General features: G+C 33.0%; 1 protein-coding gene across 3 annotated transcripts in view; it reads left to right on the top strand.

Annotated features, from left to right (window-relative positions):
* The window catches only part of LOC136041032 (E3 ubiquitin-protein ligase NRDP1-like), a 32,986-nt gene that overhangs the window by 6,751 nt on the left and 8,608 nt on the right, over positions 1-17,627 (top strand). Inside the window, exons 2-5 of one of the 3 annotated variants that reach the window (XM_065725557.1) lie at positions 2,905-3,043; positions 4,804-5,177; positions 12,646-12,768; positions 14,807-15,366. In XM_065725557.1, the coding sequence (XP_065581629.1) occupies positions 2,905-3,043; positions 4,804-5,177; positions 12,646-12,768; positions 14,807-15,121 (951 nt within the window). In that variant the 3' untranslated portion in view covers positions 15,122-15,366. Of the gene's footprint in view, positions 1-2,904; positions 3,044-4,803; positions 5,178-12,645; positions 12,769-14,806; positions 15,367-17,627 lie in introns of those variants that run through there. The other 2 variants (XM_065725559.1, XM_065725558.1) reach the window with 2 other exon arrangements.

Raw genomic sequence — 17,627 nt, 5'->3', positions numbered from 1 at the left:
GTAGAAAAGTTCATTTTTGCACCAATTAACAGTTCCCATTTCTCTAGATTGAAGGTTCACTTGCGAGAGAAGTAAAGGAAGCATTGGAGGCTGTCTACCTTGTTCCTGCAATTTAAGGGACAAGCCTGGTGGGTACCACGGTTCTTGCAAACAGCTCTCCCCCACCCTTCTGCTTACTTCTCTCCTCTCCCCTTTATTGTAACGCAATTGTCTATAATATCGGAAATTATAATTATTTTCGCAACTGCTTAATCCTGACCTATATCATACATAGGTCATGAAAATATCAGTAAGAGAATTCACAGTTCCCATGGGAATTTTCACTCAAGTCTGAAAATAATCTGCTTATTTTTTATTCTTTGGGCAGTGAATTAATTACTATGAAAATATTGGCTATGGTTCAGGTAGTGATGATAATCCTTTACCAAATATTAGTAATAGGCTCAATCCAAAAAGATGTCCTCAAACCTTGAACCCTGAATCAATTGAAACATTGGTTGCAATGTTTGATTGAAAGAGTTCAATTGAATCAATTGAACTGTGAAACATTAGGTTGCTCCCTAGCCAACTGTGGGAGAGATGTCTTTATAGGAGGTATTGGTGCCTGATCTTGTTTTTTTTGGGGGGGGACCTGTAGCTAGGGCTTTGGAGGAAGGGCTAAATTCACTTTCTTAGCCTCATTAGATCTTAGACCTGATAGGACTTTGGAGAGCTTGGCCAGCTCCTTTACAGCTATAGGGAAAGGAACATTTTCTTGCTGGGCAATCCTTAAAACTTTAGCCCATTGAACATGTTTTGGACATGAATTGTGATCTGTTGATTGATGACTAACATCACAATTTGTACATTTAGGACCTTCAGTACATAAACTTTCTGTAAACTAGAAATGATTACTGAGGCAATTGGGGCACTCAAATTCAGGGCAAGAACAGTACTTAGATGAGTGATCAAGCTTAAAACATTTTGAGCATTGGAGAGGCTTTTCTTGGTATGTTATATGAGCTATTAGCTGACCAAAAAGGAAAATCGGGTCAAATTGGGAACTGACAGGTAAGATAAAGAGGACACTCTTACTGCTTATTAGTTCATTAAAATCTGGCAGGCCCATGCAATGAACTTCAAGAACCTCCAGTATTTCCCCCTTGTTGTTCATAGAACCATCTTTCAAGTCTTCAGTTAAGAGTTCTAATGGTATGTTATACAATACTATTTTCTTTGAATATTTCTGTGGTTTCCACCATTCTTATGTTACAGAGATATTACCGGTTTTGTATAGGTTAAGAACTTTACAGGGTTCATTTCTGTCAAAGAACATAACTGTTAATGAACCATCTCTGTTTACATTCACAATGAAGATACATCTAAAAGTTTTGAAAAGATTCATTCGAATGTTAGATACATTTTTGATACAAAATGTTTTGTCTTTTACTGTTGGAGTAAAAAGGATAATGGGTTTGTCCTTTATCTTCATAGGTGGGACTAAGTTTGAGATTCCAATTATTTCAGGAGGACTTTTAGAAGGCTTTTTACGTTTCTGTTTTCTGCCCATTGTCTGAAAATCATCATTTGGCTGGGTATCAGTTTTGGAGATTTGGGAATCTGAGACAGTAATCTTGATATCATTCTGGCTATCATCATTGGATATTGGAGATACAAAATAGGAATATCAGATTCTGAAAGCCAATTAGATGATTGACCCCCTTCCCTGAGGGGGCTTGAAGAACTTGGGAACATTGAGTTAAGAAAAGAAAATTGCGGAATCTCCTACCACAGAATAAACTTAGAGGAAAAACCAAAAGTATGCCTCTAAAAAAAGGAATATTAAGAGCTTCAGCTCCCTTAATGAGGGCTCCCATAATGTGGTAAATGAGTTTCTTATAGTGACTGCAAGGACAAAAGAGTCTGAAACTCATTACCTTACCTTAAATTGCAGCTTGGAGCAATCTTGACAAATTTAGAGTTCGATTCCTTTGATACAGTTAGATACAATTAGATTCCTTTGATACAGTTTGATACAATTAGAGGATTGTTTGATTCCTTTGATACAGTTCATACAGAGCTTTAGTGAATGTCTTATCCTTGTATGGTATACCAGATATATACATTAAAGTGATTAGTGATGAGTATGAGAATAGTTCTGTTGTAGTTAAGGTAGGGAATGAGGTTAGTTGCTGATTTTGTATTAAATCAGGAGTTAAGCAGGGTTGTGTTATATCCCACTTTTTTGGACTTTTTCTTAAGAAGCACAGGAAAAGCATTGGGAGAACAGAATTGAACAGGGAGGAAAATTTTGTGGACTTAGATTATGCTTATGATTTAAGAATTCTAGATGAAAGTATGAACAAAATTCAATGATCTTCAAAAAATATCCAGAATCAGGAAAATCTTTAGTATTGTCTGATCCCTAAGTTAAATATTCTACATAAAAATTTACATTTTACCTGCCAAAAATTAAGTACACAAGGATCAAGTCTTAGAGGTGAAAGTTTGTCAACTACAAGAGATAAAAAATGACAAGATTTTTATCCCAATCATTTTGCTTGAATGTGGGACGGATTCTATGGATAATCACTGCTTTCTTGGCAAGTATTGAAACTTATTATAAAAAATGAGCAATCAGTGGAAGTGAAACTCATATCCTCCTACATATGAAATGGATCACACTGATCCCCTTGCTGCAACATTCTATCAAAACCTTGTTAGTCAATTTATCTTTTTTTTTTTTTTTTTACTTTGTTAGTCATAAAAACAAATCGGAGTTTCACCAGACTAATATACCTCAATGCGTTTCAGTGCGTACTTGTATATATTTTTAGTTTTGATACTGGGAGATTCCATTAACTTTACTTCAATTCTTAATGTTTCTTCATATGCCTCTGTATAATTGATGTATTTATATTCAAGGCTCCAATATGTGAACATGGGTTTTGTAATACTTGCATTACTGAGTGGTTAACATCAAGCCAGACTTGTCCTATAGACAGAACCAATTTAACTGTTGATGCTTTGAAGCCTGCTCCAAGGATCTTGAGGAATTTTCTGTCTAGGTATTTATTTAATTCTATATATTGCAGATATATACAAACTGATTTTTAAAAGACCTCAGGCTAGATGAGTTTTGTGAAGTTTTTTTTTTATCTTTATTTAGTGCATTAAGGTCAATTTATTTTTATCAAAGTTTAAATGAAGTTTATTTTTTCATCCTTGCAACCATACTTCAAAAAGTATAAATGAATAGTACTTCTCAATCAGTTTTTCACACTGATTTCTATAGATTAACTTGTTTTGCAGAAGATTGACTCTATTCCTGTGAAAATAGGCTATTTCATTATATATATTGTTTCTAAAATGTGCTTTAGAAAGTTTTGTGCAGATTTACTGTTTATACACCATAAGAAATATAATAGGAAACTTAGACCACCCAATTTTCTTGTGATACTAATTATATTCAATAAATCAATAGAATGGAAATCAGCCACTTTAACAAGGTCTGAAACCAAGCCACACTCAGGCGCTTCGAGCTGAAACTCATTTCTACTTGGGGGTATTACAGAGATCAGTCATTTGACAATTTTTGATTTCTTATCAGAACTTATCCCTATAGTACTGATTTTTCTAGGTGGTAAAGGGGTATTCAATCTCAATTTCCGTTTCAAGAGAAGTCATAGTCTACATTGGGATTGTCAAGTCTGTCGTAATTTTCACTGATTTCGTTTCTTTTCAGATTGACCTTCAACTGTGTCATATAGGTCACAGGGAAAGTTCTGAGTTCCTTTTCAATTCTCAAATCGCTGAAATCTTTGCGTGCCATTTCTTGGCAAGTTATGTTTATTTAGAGGCATTAAATTCCTCTGAGTCATAAATGCCTTCTTGGCATGTATTTTATTCTCAATATTTCCTTGGACTCAGTCAGTAATCATATGTATATGTCCTTTAATCAAGTAGCAAATTATCACTAACTGAAGATTTTTAATCCCGTTGTTCACAACAAGTTTAAGAGCATTGATCATTAAAAAGTTGTCATTTGACCTATTCACGATGATACAATCTTAGTTTTTGTTATGGTACCCTTGTTTCACTTCCCTGCCTTTCAACTCCAGAAATGGAACCAAAATGTTCGTTTTCAGTAACGTGTATGGTACTTTGCAATGGTATTATCAAGAAGAACTTACAAAAAAAAAACACGTAGATATGATGAATGGCTTTAAGTGAGCCATTCAACATCTTCTTATGAGATTGTGGTAGCGTACTTGCCCTGGCGGAAAGAAAAGTCGAAAAAAAAATGAACCCATCACTGCCAAAAAAATTTCTGTCTTTACTGCACTCATGCCCAAAAAGCCATAGTTAGGGTTTTTGAAATTGGGGATTCCAGTAGTGTTCTTTTGATTTTTATCTGCCACTAATTTGAAGGAATTTGAGTTCTTTTAGGAATTTCTGAAAATTTGTTTCTGCAATGAACTTTTATTGTTTGAGTGAACATACATTCCTTTAAAACTTACTTTGCATTCCTTCATAACTTTTAAATAAATACAAATCTCATTTGACAGTTATTTTAAAAATACGATCTTGGACTTTTGGTTACTTTGAAATGAAGTTTACTCCTTACAGATTGCAGCTATTGCTGCAACCATGATTTAGTAAATATATAGGACATGCAAAGCCAGAACAAGGGACAATTTTACAAATATCAGAACAGTCATAGATGGCTCTCTAAGTTAGAAAATGTTATTATTGCTCTAAGCTAGTTAATTTTGGCTATCCTGAGTAATATCATTCATATTTTTGCCATATTTTTCTTTTTACGTATATTAACCTTAAGCTGTAGCAACCAGACACATGGATGTTCTGCCTCATTGACATTAGAAAGACTAGCAGTGCATCTTCTTGAATGCAATTTTAACCCTAAAAGACCTGTTACTTGCCAATCTGGATGTGGAATTACAATGCTCTTTGAAGAATATGGCAATCATAACTGTATACAAAGTCTGAAGACTGAATTGGCAATAGTTCAAAAAGAAAATAAAAAACAGGAAGAAAAAGTGTCCAAGATACTGTCAGAATTGGACTTACTTAAAGCAGAAATTGATGCATTAAAAAAAGTAAACCAAGAGAAGAAGCCAACCAGTTCAGATTTGCAACTTTTACCAACAGCTGGACTAAGTCAAGCAGTAAATCAGGTTATTCTTTACTGTTCAATTTCAATTTAGTTTATTTATAACTCATCTTTTACAAAATGAGGACGAGACGCCCTTAAGATGGAGTAATAAAAAAAGCTATAAATACAAATCAAATTAACACCAAATCAAGTAAATCAAAGACAATCAAATAAATAATGCAGACCAAGGATGAGATACTATAGACATGGAAGAACCAAAATCAGGTAGTCTTTTATCAATAACACATATTAGGCGAAACTATTTGTAGTCCAAGGAGGGTAACTGAGAAGGAACTTAACATAACAAAAATATATTCTATGAGAAACTAACAGATAGTTTCTGAAGTTCACTAAAAAACTGCCAAACTGGACAAAGAAAAGGAAATGACGTACAACTAGGCTATTATAAATTGTTGCGAGGTTTAATTTAACTATGTGTTTAATATTAGATACAATTGAAGCATAAGCAGTTGTCAGTCTTTTCTTCACATTTTCAAGGGGTAATTTCACAGTTTCTGTCATATTTTTTCCAATGGGCATTCTAGGTTAAACTAATTTTTGAGAAAAGGGGACTTGAGCATTAGGTAAAGATAAAAAAGTAGTAAAATGCATAGGCGGAACAAATTCGTTTATAATTACTGGCTAAAAGCAACAAATTCCAAAATTGGAAGTAGCTAAAATGGAAGAATAGCTAACATTTGTCCTAATAAGAAACTAAAGCTACCCTTAAGCAATAAATTTTACTATTTTATTTACTTATTTTATCAAGCACCGTTATTTGAAATGAAAAAGATGACTTTATTGGGCCTTTCGATCTAAATCCAATGATGTAAGACAAGTTTAATTTTGAGTTCAATTATAGTTATTTTGCTGACAGCAAAATAACAAATGACAGCTTCAAGGAACAACTCTATTTTCAATAGACATTTGAAAGAGATAAATAGTTAAAAAGAAAACACTTGCATAATCAAAATGTCTGGCAGTAATTCCATCAACTCCCGTGGAGTTTCTTTGCTTCAGTTTTTTACAATAAAACAATACATCACTTGACTTAATTATGAATGTCGAAGTTTTGTTGCATTTTTTCAGACATGTACTTACCACCTCTTTTTCAAATTTTGATTCAAGGGTAGTATCGGGAGAACAAAAAACTCATGCTTATGATAGTTTATCCACTCAGGCTCAGGAATATTATTGGCACAAATGTATTCACAAGGGGGTTCAAATTTTTTCCAGAGCTTTGAAGGGTTTTTTGCAATTTTATGAGCGTTTTTCTCAATAAGATCCGCCTTATGTTTTCTTAACATTTTAGCAAAAAATATTTTGAACGTAGCCGCAAACCATTAACAGTCCCAGACTTTGGCCTGCCACAATCCCTCCAAATATTCAACCAAACTTTAGAATGCTCGCACGTGGACATAAGGGAAGGTTTTTTTTGACCAACCCTGAACTTGACAGCCTTTCCTAACACGCTTGCACGGGACAGCTGAAGCTTCAGCACACTTTAATGCATGGTTAATTTCTGCAAGATAGGTGGTAAGCCCAAGGGCTATTACTTTTTCATTAAGGCCCCAGTGTGTGCACAACAAATGAAAGGACACTTTTTTTTTTATATTCTGTCGCATTCAAAACGAAACCTCTCACGGTTATCTTTTTTCCAGTCTTTTATATAAAACCACTAAATCTGGCTGTTTAGAGGCATTAAACGAAGCTTTTATTTTCAACTTTATTGGAAGGTGAACCAAATAAAAGCTGTCACTAATTACCTCAACAGTTTCATAGGGGAAAGATGCAATAAAATGATCAAGGTTAGAAGTCGCTGACAGGACACCTATAAACTTGACAGTTTCTGTTTCTGCAATAACTGAGTAGGAGGGGGAAGGGAATTCAGAAGGAGTTAGGTTTTTTTTTCGATGAACTATCTGTTAAGTCACAATTGAAGTCTCCTGCGATCAAAACTCGAGCGTTTGGGTGCTTTGAAACTCTCTTGACAAAACTCGCTAGCCTTTTGCAAGCATTTGTGAACTTACTCTCTCATAGCAAAGAGCGGTAATTAGTTGGCAGGTAAACACTTCTACAGATTAGGTCCGAAAATTCAGCAGCAATGAAAAGGTCATTCGACTCAAGGAGATTGAGGGGAATTCAGTGGAGTAAATTCATAGAAATTCGGAGAGAGGATAAATGTGTTTTTCAAAATCTAGGGTTGGTGTTTTTTGTTATTTTTTTCTGAAAATATGAAAAAAAGCTTTTTGAATGGCAATAAGGAAAAAGTTATTTATCGAAATCTTAGAGGGGTTTAAATACCCTTGTTCCCCTGAATTGAGTTCAATATTACTGTTTACCATTGGGCACTAAGTTACTTTTTATAGTTGCCATGAAACTGAAACCCTTTTGAAGAGTAATCTTTTCTATACTTAGTATGAGAAATTGCAGCAACAAAAATGCATAGGTGAAACAATTTCGTTTATTATTACTGGCTAAAAGCAACAAATTCTAAAATTGGAAGTGGCTAAATGGGAGAATAGCTAACATTTGTCCTAATAAGAAAGTAAAGCTATTCTTAAGCAATAAATTTTACTATTTTATTTACTTAATTTAACAAGCACTGTTATTTGTAATGAAAAAGATGTATGCAAAATTTTTCTGTTTGATTTTTTCAAGAAACGTAAGAAGTCACGTTTTTTTTTTTGTTTTTTTTTTTGTAATAGCAATCTATAGCGTGGTAAGGTCAGAGTGGTAAACTAAAAATGTAAACTAGAAATGGTAAACTAAAAATGCATACGTGAAACAAAGTTCGTTTATTATTTCTGGCTAAAAGCAACAAATTCTAAAATTGAAAGTGGCTGAAATGGGAGAGTAGCTAGCATTTGTCCTATTAAGAAAGTAAAGCTACCCTTGAGTAATAAATTCTACTACTTTATTTACTTATCTTAACAAGCACTATTATTTGTAATGAAAAAGATGACTTTATTGGGCCTTTCATCTAAATCCAATGATGTAAGAAGAGTTTAATTTGAGTTATATTAGAGTTATTTTGGTGACAGCAAAATTTTTCTGTTTGATTTTTTCAAGAAACGTAAGAAGTCCCTTTTTTTTTTCTTTTTTTTTTTTTTTTTTTTTTTTTTTTTTTTTTTTTTTTTTTTTTGTAATAGTAATCTATAGCGTGGTAAGGTCAGAGTGGTAAACTAAAAATGTAAACTAGAAATGGTAAACTAAAAATGTATGCGTGAAACAAAGTTCGTTTATTATTTCTGGCTAAAAGCAACAAATCCTAAAATTGAAAGTGGCTGAAATGGGAGAGTAGCTAACATTTGTCCTAATAAGAAAGTAAAGCTACCCTTGAGTAATAAATTCTACTACTTTATTTACTTATCTTAACAAGCACTATTATTTGGAATGAAAAAGATGACTCGATTGACCCTTTTGTTCTACATCCAATGATGTAAGAAGAGTTTAATTTTGAGTTCAATTAGAGTTATTTTGGTGACAGCAAAATTTTTCTGTTTGATTTTTTCAAGAAACGTAAGAAATCAGTTTTTTTTTTATTTGTGATAGCAAGTTATAACGTGGTAAGGTCAGAGTATAACTACAAAAGATATTGCCAGTGTGTTATAAAACATTCTGGTAAACACAAAAATCTGATGAAGCTATTTGGCCACCCCCTTCGATGGACTCTATTTTTGGGATCTTGCAGTCCTAGGTAGCAAGGACCTTGAGTGGTGGCAACAGTAAAATCCCCCGTGACGAAGTTGGTCAAATTATCTTGGAAAGTTTGCAATTTCTAAAGCAAAATTTATCTCGGAATTGTTTTCTTCTGGCTGATTTTATTTCCTACAGAGCCATTTTGCATTGACTAACCTTGCTGATGACACACGCCCTCTGCGTTTCTCTTTCCTTCTCTACCATATGATTTTATTTTACAGTTAATTCTTGTTTACACCATACAAAAGCGACTTTTTTCTGTTCACTTTCGGATTTGTTTTTTATTATTTTTTTTCATTTTAGAATATTTGGAATCTTTATGTCTTGTCAGGAATTATATTTTTTTGTTTTGTCCTAAAAGTTTTTGTCTAATTGATAAAAATTGTCCGAATGTAATAAAGCAAGAATCTCGCACTTTCTGGTTTAGTTGGGGGAATAACCGCACCATTATCAAACAAAACCAATGTTGGAATTGCAATAAAATTAATATACATTCATTACAAGAAGAAGATCATAAATTCATATTTGAATAACTACATTTCGTAAATATACTTTATTCATATATGCAAAGACTGGTTTTAAAGTTTGTAGGAGTGGACACTTGTCTATGGTTCAGGTTCATTATAATAATAAAATAAGTTACAAAATGTCCAGAGCCCGGCTGAGAAGACAAATTCGTAATGCACGGGATGGAAAAAAAGCTTCTTTAAATAAATACAACATCCATACTTCACTACATGCAATTCAAACAAGTGTAATTAAACATATTCCCCCGTCAGTTGCCCGGTCAACAGTACCACCCATTGAAGCGTCCAGCGAAATAAACATAAAAATAATTAAAAGATACCAAGAACCCTGGGGAACGGCTAGGTCCAGTATCATAAAAAACCATATAAAATGGGAACAAACTTAACATCCCAAAGGCGACCCCCACCAACCCACAACAATTCACTAGTCACAACATTTTTTTCAATAAATCAACATAAACTTAAGTTTTCGTTTAGCTATTTTAATTGATTTTGAAGTATCCAATTTAGACGTATAAATATTCCAATACCGAATTACCGAGTTTCGAAGGGAAAATTTCGATCTTTCATTTATTATTCTTGGCTGATATAATTTATTGAAATTTCTAGTCAGATGTCATACTAGGGTCCGCGGTCCACAGAACCACGGTCATACTTCATTTTGAAGAGGATAGATTCAACCGTAACAAAATGTCTTAAAGGAAGAATGTTAAAGAAGCAATACAGAGAACCAGCTGACGACTTCGCTGGATATAATTTAGGGGAAGGCAAGTAGCTCTTAAGGACCCGCAAAGCTTTATTCAGTTGTCTCTGAAGTGGCGCAATATGAGAACTAAATGTGTTAAGGTAAACAAGTGATGAAAACATTAAATGAGAATGAATAAGTGCATAATAAAGTGATCTCATTGCTTCAAAGAGAAGGGATGACCTGATTCTTTGCATTATCCCTGTATTTCTCCCCAATTTCATCCGCAGATTAGATATACGAGGCTTCCATGATAGATTAGATTCAAGGAGGACTCCGAGGTGTCGCATAGCTGCTGCTCGTGAAATCTTTATTTTAAAATCACTTGATTCAATTAGTTGAAGCTTAGGAACTGCAGCGTTACAACGCGAGAAAACCACAAATTTCGTTTTATCAGCGTTAAGAGCTAGGTAATTCGACTCAACCCACAATAGAAGATGGTTGAAAGCTTTCTCCAATGCAAGTTTCAAACAGCTCACATCTTTCCCTGCGACAGTACACACAGTGTCATCTGCAAATTGGAAATTTAAACCAAATATTCTCATTGAATTATTCAGGTCGTTAATCCACGAAATGGACTATTATACTACATTTCGAAATTTTTTAAGGGTATAATTTGGTATCTGCATGATATATCGACCACAGCAAGTACCCATGTTAAGAAAATAATTCTTACTTCTTAATCTGCAAAATAAGCATAGTTAACACACTTTGCATGAAGCCTCACTATACTTACTTCACCCCCCCCCCTAATGTACAAATATATAGCCCAAATTTTATATTTTCAATGGATTGTAACTTGTTTTTCCAGTTTTTGCTGCGTCACAATATACTGGTATACGGGTTGAAACAAATGAGATGCATAGATAGGAAATATGTAATTTGGGCTATATATTTACACATCGTGGGGTGGGGGTAGAGTATAGTGGGGTTGCATGCAAAATGCGCTAACTATAATTATTCTGCATATTATGATTTTTGTGTATCTCGTGGATTTTTTTATTGAGTAACCGTGACTTTTTGGAAAAAAATTTTATTCGGTTTAAGCTCACTTTTTAATTCAGAAAATAACATGAAATGATCAGAAGAGTCCACCAACACTATCCTTATAGATTTTTCTCGAAATTCGTCATAATATTGTCAATCAGTGATGCTGACGTTGCAGTTACTCTTGTAGGTGATGCTACAAAGTGGTAATAAACTATGCGACAGGCACATCGATAGAAAATCTATCGTATTTAGGGACTATTCCTGGCATCCTTGATGCAAAACTTGTGAATAGATGAGAAATCATCACGCCGAGATAGAAAATCTATTTTAGAATGTGATTTTGTCTTATTTGACAGAAAAGGGAGAATGTTGATAACTAGAAAAAACTGCAAATAGTTTTATAGCTTGTTCTTCTGTATAAATATGTCTTATTAAATTAAGTTCTTCTCTGCTTTTTTGATGTGCTGCTGTTCAATATTGCAGCACATATAACAAGCTTCAAACAAATATCAATATAAAAAAACGTAGCGAATATTGAATATAACACGAAACGTGTCGAAACATGCACGCAATTTTAAGAAAAAAAGTAGAGTGGAGAGGTTTTGATGGGGTAGATAGAAGAACGTCACATAGCTAACTTGCTTGATAGGAATAAAATCAAATAAAATGAAAATGTATTTTAGAAAGAAAATCCTCTTCGGTTTTTAATTGCTTTTATTGTTTATTGTTTTTAATGGCTTTATTATTGTTTTATTGTTTTTAATTGCTTTTATTGTTTTATTGTTAAATGGTCAGAACATTTTTTAGATTTTTGAGCTCTTCAGCTTTTGGATAAAATTAATATTCTGTCATAATGTTTGATCACCTTTAATTTTGTCCAATAATTTACAAAGTTATTATTAATATTTAGAACATTAAGGCATAATGCTGACATGGATATTTAACAGAAACTAAACATTCTGTCAAAATTGAGGTGGATTTTTAATCACAAAATTCTATTGGCTGAAGTAATTCTGAAGTTGTCTTTTAGACACCCTTGAACGTACGTGAATTTTGATTCACCTTTTATAATTCTTGCTAAAAAGATTGTTTTAATTTTTCTTTTCTAACAGTTTGTTAAATTTGTTTTGGTAATTGGATGCCCAGTTAATTTTAAAAACGATTTTGTTTCCTTCAACAAACAGATGAATATGCATAACCAGCAATCTGTTCAATTGTTATTTATTTGTTTCTTTTAATGATTATATTTCATATATATATTTTATCATTTATTTTATAACATAATTATTTCATTTATCTTTCTGTCTTTAGTCAGGTGGAATATATATATATATATATATATATATATATATATATATATATATATATATATATATATATATAATATATATATATATATATATATATATATATATATATATATATATATATATATATATATATATATATATATATATATATAGACGAATATATATATAGACGAATATAACTGAATAAGCAGCTAAATAATATTTTTGTGTTTCCAGGGCACATTACTTGCAGATAGCAGATGGTTAACAGAATTTAAGATCGTTCAGAGGGCATTTAAGACTAATATCTATATTATCCCCAGAGCTTCACAACAACGATTTTCTTTGACCATTTTAGAGGTAATTTTATTTTTTGTATATGCCAGCCATGTTTCTAAATTGTCAAAGTTGTCTGCCTCTGAAATCTCACATGCAAAACTCACTCATATGCAATTACTGCCAATAAGTTTAATTTTGAAGATTATCATCCCAAAGATTCGTTTTCTGACCAAAGTCTCTAAACAGCTGTCTCATTATTCCTGAGAACTCTAATAGAATGAATAGCTTCAGTCAAATTCAACAGTCATATATATTGTGCAAATTTTAATTTTCTAATTGCACTGAAGTTTAGATATTAGCTTAAATTAAGCTTCTTAAATGAGAGCATATTTATTTTGCTCACTAAATATTGTCATTACAAAAAGTTTAGAGAATTAAGATATATCCTTTCGGTATGTCATTCTGAGTTGTTTTGAATTAATGCAATGTACTAGCAATAATGATGAGTTTGAACTACCAGCCGAATAAAATATGGGAACTTGACATTGAACAAAAAGTTACAGGAATTGAAAAATCAACCACTCATTATATTAGTCTCTGGCCAAAGCCTCTGGCAAATTTGTGAAAGACCAACACCATCCCCAAATTGTGTTTAGTGTTGTTACTGTTTGTGTTCCTTGCTGTTTATAATGTAAGCCCCATGGTTAATATTGTATATATTCCGCTATTCTTCAATTATGTTCTTGTTATTGATAACATATTTTTTGAAATTTAATTGTTTCTTTCCTAGTACCAAGGACTGTGAAAACAAAAAATGATTGGACCAAGTAGCTCAAGAAGGCTAATTTTGCTTTGAAGTATAGATGTCTTTAAATACTAACCCCCAACAGAGAGCAGAGCTTTTAAAGTTGGATATATTAAATAAGAGTCAATAGAAAACACAAAATAAATGGAACGTCCCACCTCTTGATTGTAAGGAAATAGAGTTTAAATGATTAATTCTGCCTATTTTCACGGCCTAATCTGGTAACACTGACAAAAGTGTAGCATTCTCCTAAAATTTTAGTAATTTTCAATAACTTGAAAGAAAAATTGTTGCAAATAGCAGTTTTCATGTGTGAATATACCTAAGGTAAGTATATAATACTTTATATTTAATATATTTAAACAAAATTATACAAAATAAAATATATTGTATTTTGATAGCCTCGGTAGTTACGTGCTCGCCTTTAAGTATTCATATTTTATTACAGCTTTGAGTTCTATGGTGTAGACATTGATGCTTAATAATCACTCCTTAGGAGCAACAAACAAGTAAATATAGGGCCTACGTAAAAATGCCTACATAAATGTTTCTGCTAACACCAGGGGAATCTATGATTGAAATTTATACCGCAGTGTTTATTAGAGGTGAGAAAGAGCTGTAATACAGTGTGCCACAAAGCTTAAAGAAAAAAAAAACTTTTAATATCATTGGTTTTCATGTTTCCTTTGTTAACTCACTATTCATTAAATATACAACTTTTGGAGTATGGGTTAGAATTTTCCGCTATTAAATTGATTTTTTCCTTCACTGACCTTCAGTGATGCTAATTTAAAAAACATAAAATTCATTAGGTTATATGTTACCTATCAAATGTTACCTATCACCCCCCAAAAACTCGAGGGATCTTAATGAAAATGTAACTAACAGTTTCAGCATAATATAGAACTTTACAAATATTATAGGCCAACTAGCCCCCCATCCAGACCCCTTTTTTCTGAAATAAGTACTTCAGGACTGAGAAAAGTGTCCCCCACCCACCCAAAAAAAATACCTTAAAACTGCTTGATACTATTTTATAACATAATCTGCAACAAAATAAGGGACAGAGCGACGCTCGGTTTCTTTATACTATTTCTATTCTTTATCAATCTTTAATGCTGTCTTTGAGTGGACTCATCCCAGTCAGTCAGGGGCGTGATTTTCTAGGACTTGGAGACAACTGCCCCTCCCTGAATTTGGCTCAAGTATAAGTTGGTTAGACTGAGCTTTTTGCAAATAGTGAGATTTGCTTCTGCCGAGTTATATTTTGTTAAATATTGTTCTAAGAATCTAAACGGATTTTTCTTTTTGAAGCGAGTGAAAGAGCAGCTATCCGGTTCAGGATGTCCTTTGGAGACGGTTAAGACTCTGATTGAGAATTCAAATGAAAGTCGATGGCCTCTTGGCCTACGCTCCTATCAAGCTCGATTAGCAAACTGGGATCGATTAAAGGACTATCGCCGTCGTGTTTGGGACATTGTCCCCAACACTGTACCTCAACGTTTATATAAAACAGAAATTAGTCTTATAATGGCATCAGATAATGCTCACATGGACCAAGAGTTATTTGTAATTAATCCTGGATTTTTAGTCTTAAGTGTGGTGGACAGATCAAACAGTTCCTGGTAAAGGTGTAACGCACAGTTTAGTTGAAACAATTTGATACAGTTTTGTGACAGCGAACTGTTTGATAGTCACTGAAACAAATGAAGGGGTTTTTGAAAACAAGTATTGCATCAAGATAATCTGCGTTTTAACCTAATTCCGAATATATAAGAGTCCATAAGTTTTAAGTTCGAGCCTGAGAAAATGTGTTTGATCTTTTCGTGTTGGTATAGTTTTATATTTGTGTTTGAAGATAATAAAATTGATCTCTTCTTTTTCAAATTAATTCTTTAATACTTAATTCTTTTTCAAATTTTGATTCAAGGGCAGGATCGGGAGACGAAAAAACTCATGCTTATAATAGTTTATCCGCTCAGGCTCAGGAATATTATTGGCACAAATGTATTCACAAGGGGGTTCAAATTTTTTCCAGAGCTTTGAAGGGTTTTTTGCAATTGTATGAGTGTTTTTCTCAATAAGATGTTTTAACATTTTAGCAAAAAATATTTAGAACGTAGCCGCAAACCATGAACTGTCCCAGAATTCGGCCTGCCACAATCCCTCCATTTATTCAGCCGAATTTAAAAATGCTCGCACGTGGACATAAGGGAAGGGTTTTTTGACCAACCTTGAACTTGACAGCCTTTCCTAACCCGCTTGCACGGGACAGCTGAAGCTTCAGCACACTTTAATGCATGGTTAATTTCTGCAAGATAGGTGGTAAGCCCAAGGGCTATTACTTTTTCATTAAGGCCACAGTGTGTGGGAAGGGAATTCAGAAGGAGTTAGGTTTTTTTTTCGATGAACTATCTGTTAAGTCACAATTGAAGTCTCCTGCGATCAAAACTCAAGCGTTTGGGTGCTTTGAAACTCTCTTGACAAAACTCGCTAGCCTTTTGCAAGCATTTGTGAACTTACTCTCTCATAGCAAAGAGCGATAATTAGTTGGTAGGTAAACACTTCTACAGATTAGGTCTGAAAATTCAGCAGCAATGAAAAGGTCATTCGACTCAAAGAGATTGAGGGGAATTCAGTGGAGTAAATTCATAGAAATTCGGAGAGAGGATAAATGTGTTTTTCAAAATCTAGGGTTGGTGTTTTTTGTTATTTTTTTTCTGAAAATATGAAAAAAAGCTTTTTGAATGGCAATAAGGAAAAAGTTATTTATCGAAATCTTAGAGGGTTTTAAATACCCTTGTTCCCCTGAATTGAGTTCAATATTACTGTTTACCATTGGGCACTAAGTTACTTTTTATAGTTGCCATGAAACTGAAACCCTTTTGAAGAGTATTCTTTTCTGTACTTAGTATGAGAAATTGCAGCAACAAAAATGCATAGGTGAAACAATTTCGTTTATTATTACTGGCTAAAAGCAACAAATTCTAAAATTGGCTAAATTGGAAGTGGCTAAATGGGAGAATAGCTAACATTTGTCCTAATAAGAAAGTAAAGCTATTCTTAAGCAATAAATTTTACTATTTTATTTACTTAATTTAACAAGCACTGTTATTTGTAATGAAAAAGATGACTTTATTGGGCCTTTCATCTACATCCAATGATGTAAGAAGAGTTTAATTTGAGTTCAATTAGAGTTATTTTGGTGACAGCAAAATTTTTCTGTTTGATTTTTTCAAGAAACGTAGAAACGTAAGTCACGTTTTTTTTTTTTTTTGTAATAGCAATCTATAGCGTGGTAAGGTCAGAGTATATAGTAACTTATTTTTGCGATTGATTGTAACGTTAAAGTTTATAGCGATAACAAATTAATGGGATATACTCATTCTCATATGGGGTTCCCATCTAGCCCATGTTCACTGCACTTTTTGTAGTCAATTACAGACAGTTGAATTTTTTGTTTCTGGCCCAAATCTCTTGGTGTATAATTGCAACTTTTTTCTACAATTGGCCATGACTTTGACTATTCCCTTTTTTTTAAATTCAAAAATCAACGGATCTCGGTCGTTTTTTGATTTTTCAAAAAACTTCAAAACTTTCAAAATTTTTCTTTTTGATTTTTTCAATAAACTTAAGAAGTCACGTTTTTGTTGTTGTTTTTTTTTTGTAATAGCAATCTATAGCGTGGTAAGGTCAGAGTATAACTACAAATGATATTGCCAGTGTGTTATAAAACATTTTGGTAAAAACCAAAATCTGATGAAGCTATTTGGCCACCCCCTGTGATGGACTCTATTTTTGGGATCTTACAGTCCTAGGTAGCAAGGACCTTGAGTGGTGGCAACAGTAAAATCCCCCGTGACGAAGTTGGTCAAATTATCTTGGAAAGTTTGCAATTTCTAAAGCAAAATTTATCTTGGAATTGTTTTCTTCTGGCTGATTTTATTTCCTACAGAGCCATTTTGTATTGACTAACCTTGCTGATGACACACGCCCTCTGCGTTTTTCTTTCCTTCTCTACCATATGGTTTTATTTTACAGTTAATTCTTGTTTAGACCATACAAAAGCGACTTTTTTCTGTTCACTTTCGGATTTTTTTTTGTTTTTTTTTTTTTTTTTTTTTATATATATTTT

The sequence above is a fragment of the Artemia franciscana genome, chromosome 21, assembly GCF_032884065.1.
Source record: "Artemia franciscana chromosome 21, ASM3288406v1, whole genome shotgun sequence".
Taxonomy (NCBI): Eukaryota; Metazoa; Arthropoda; class Branchiopoda; order Anostraca; family Artemiidae; genus Artemia; species Artemia franciscana.
This window is presented reverse-complemented; position numbering and strand designations above follow the sequence as displayed.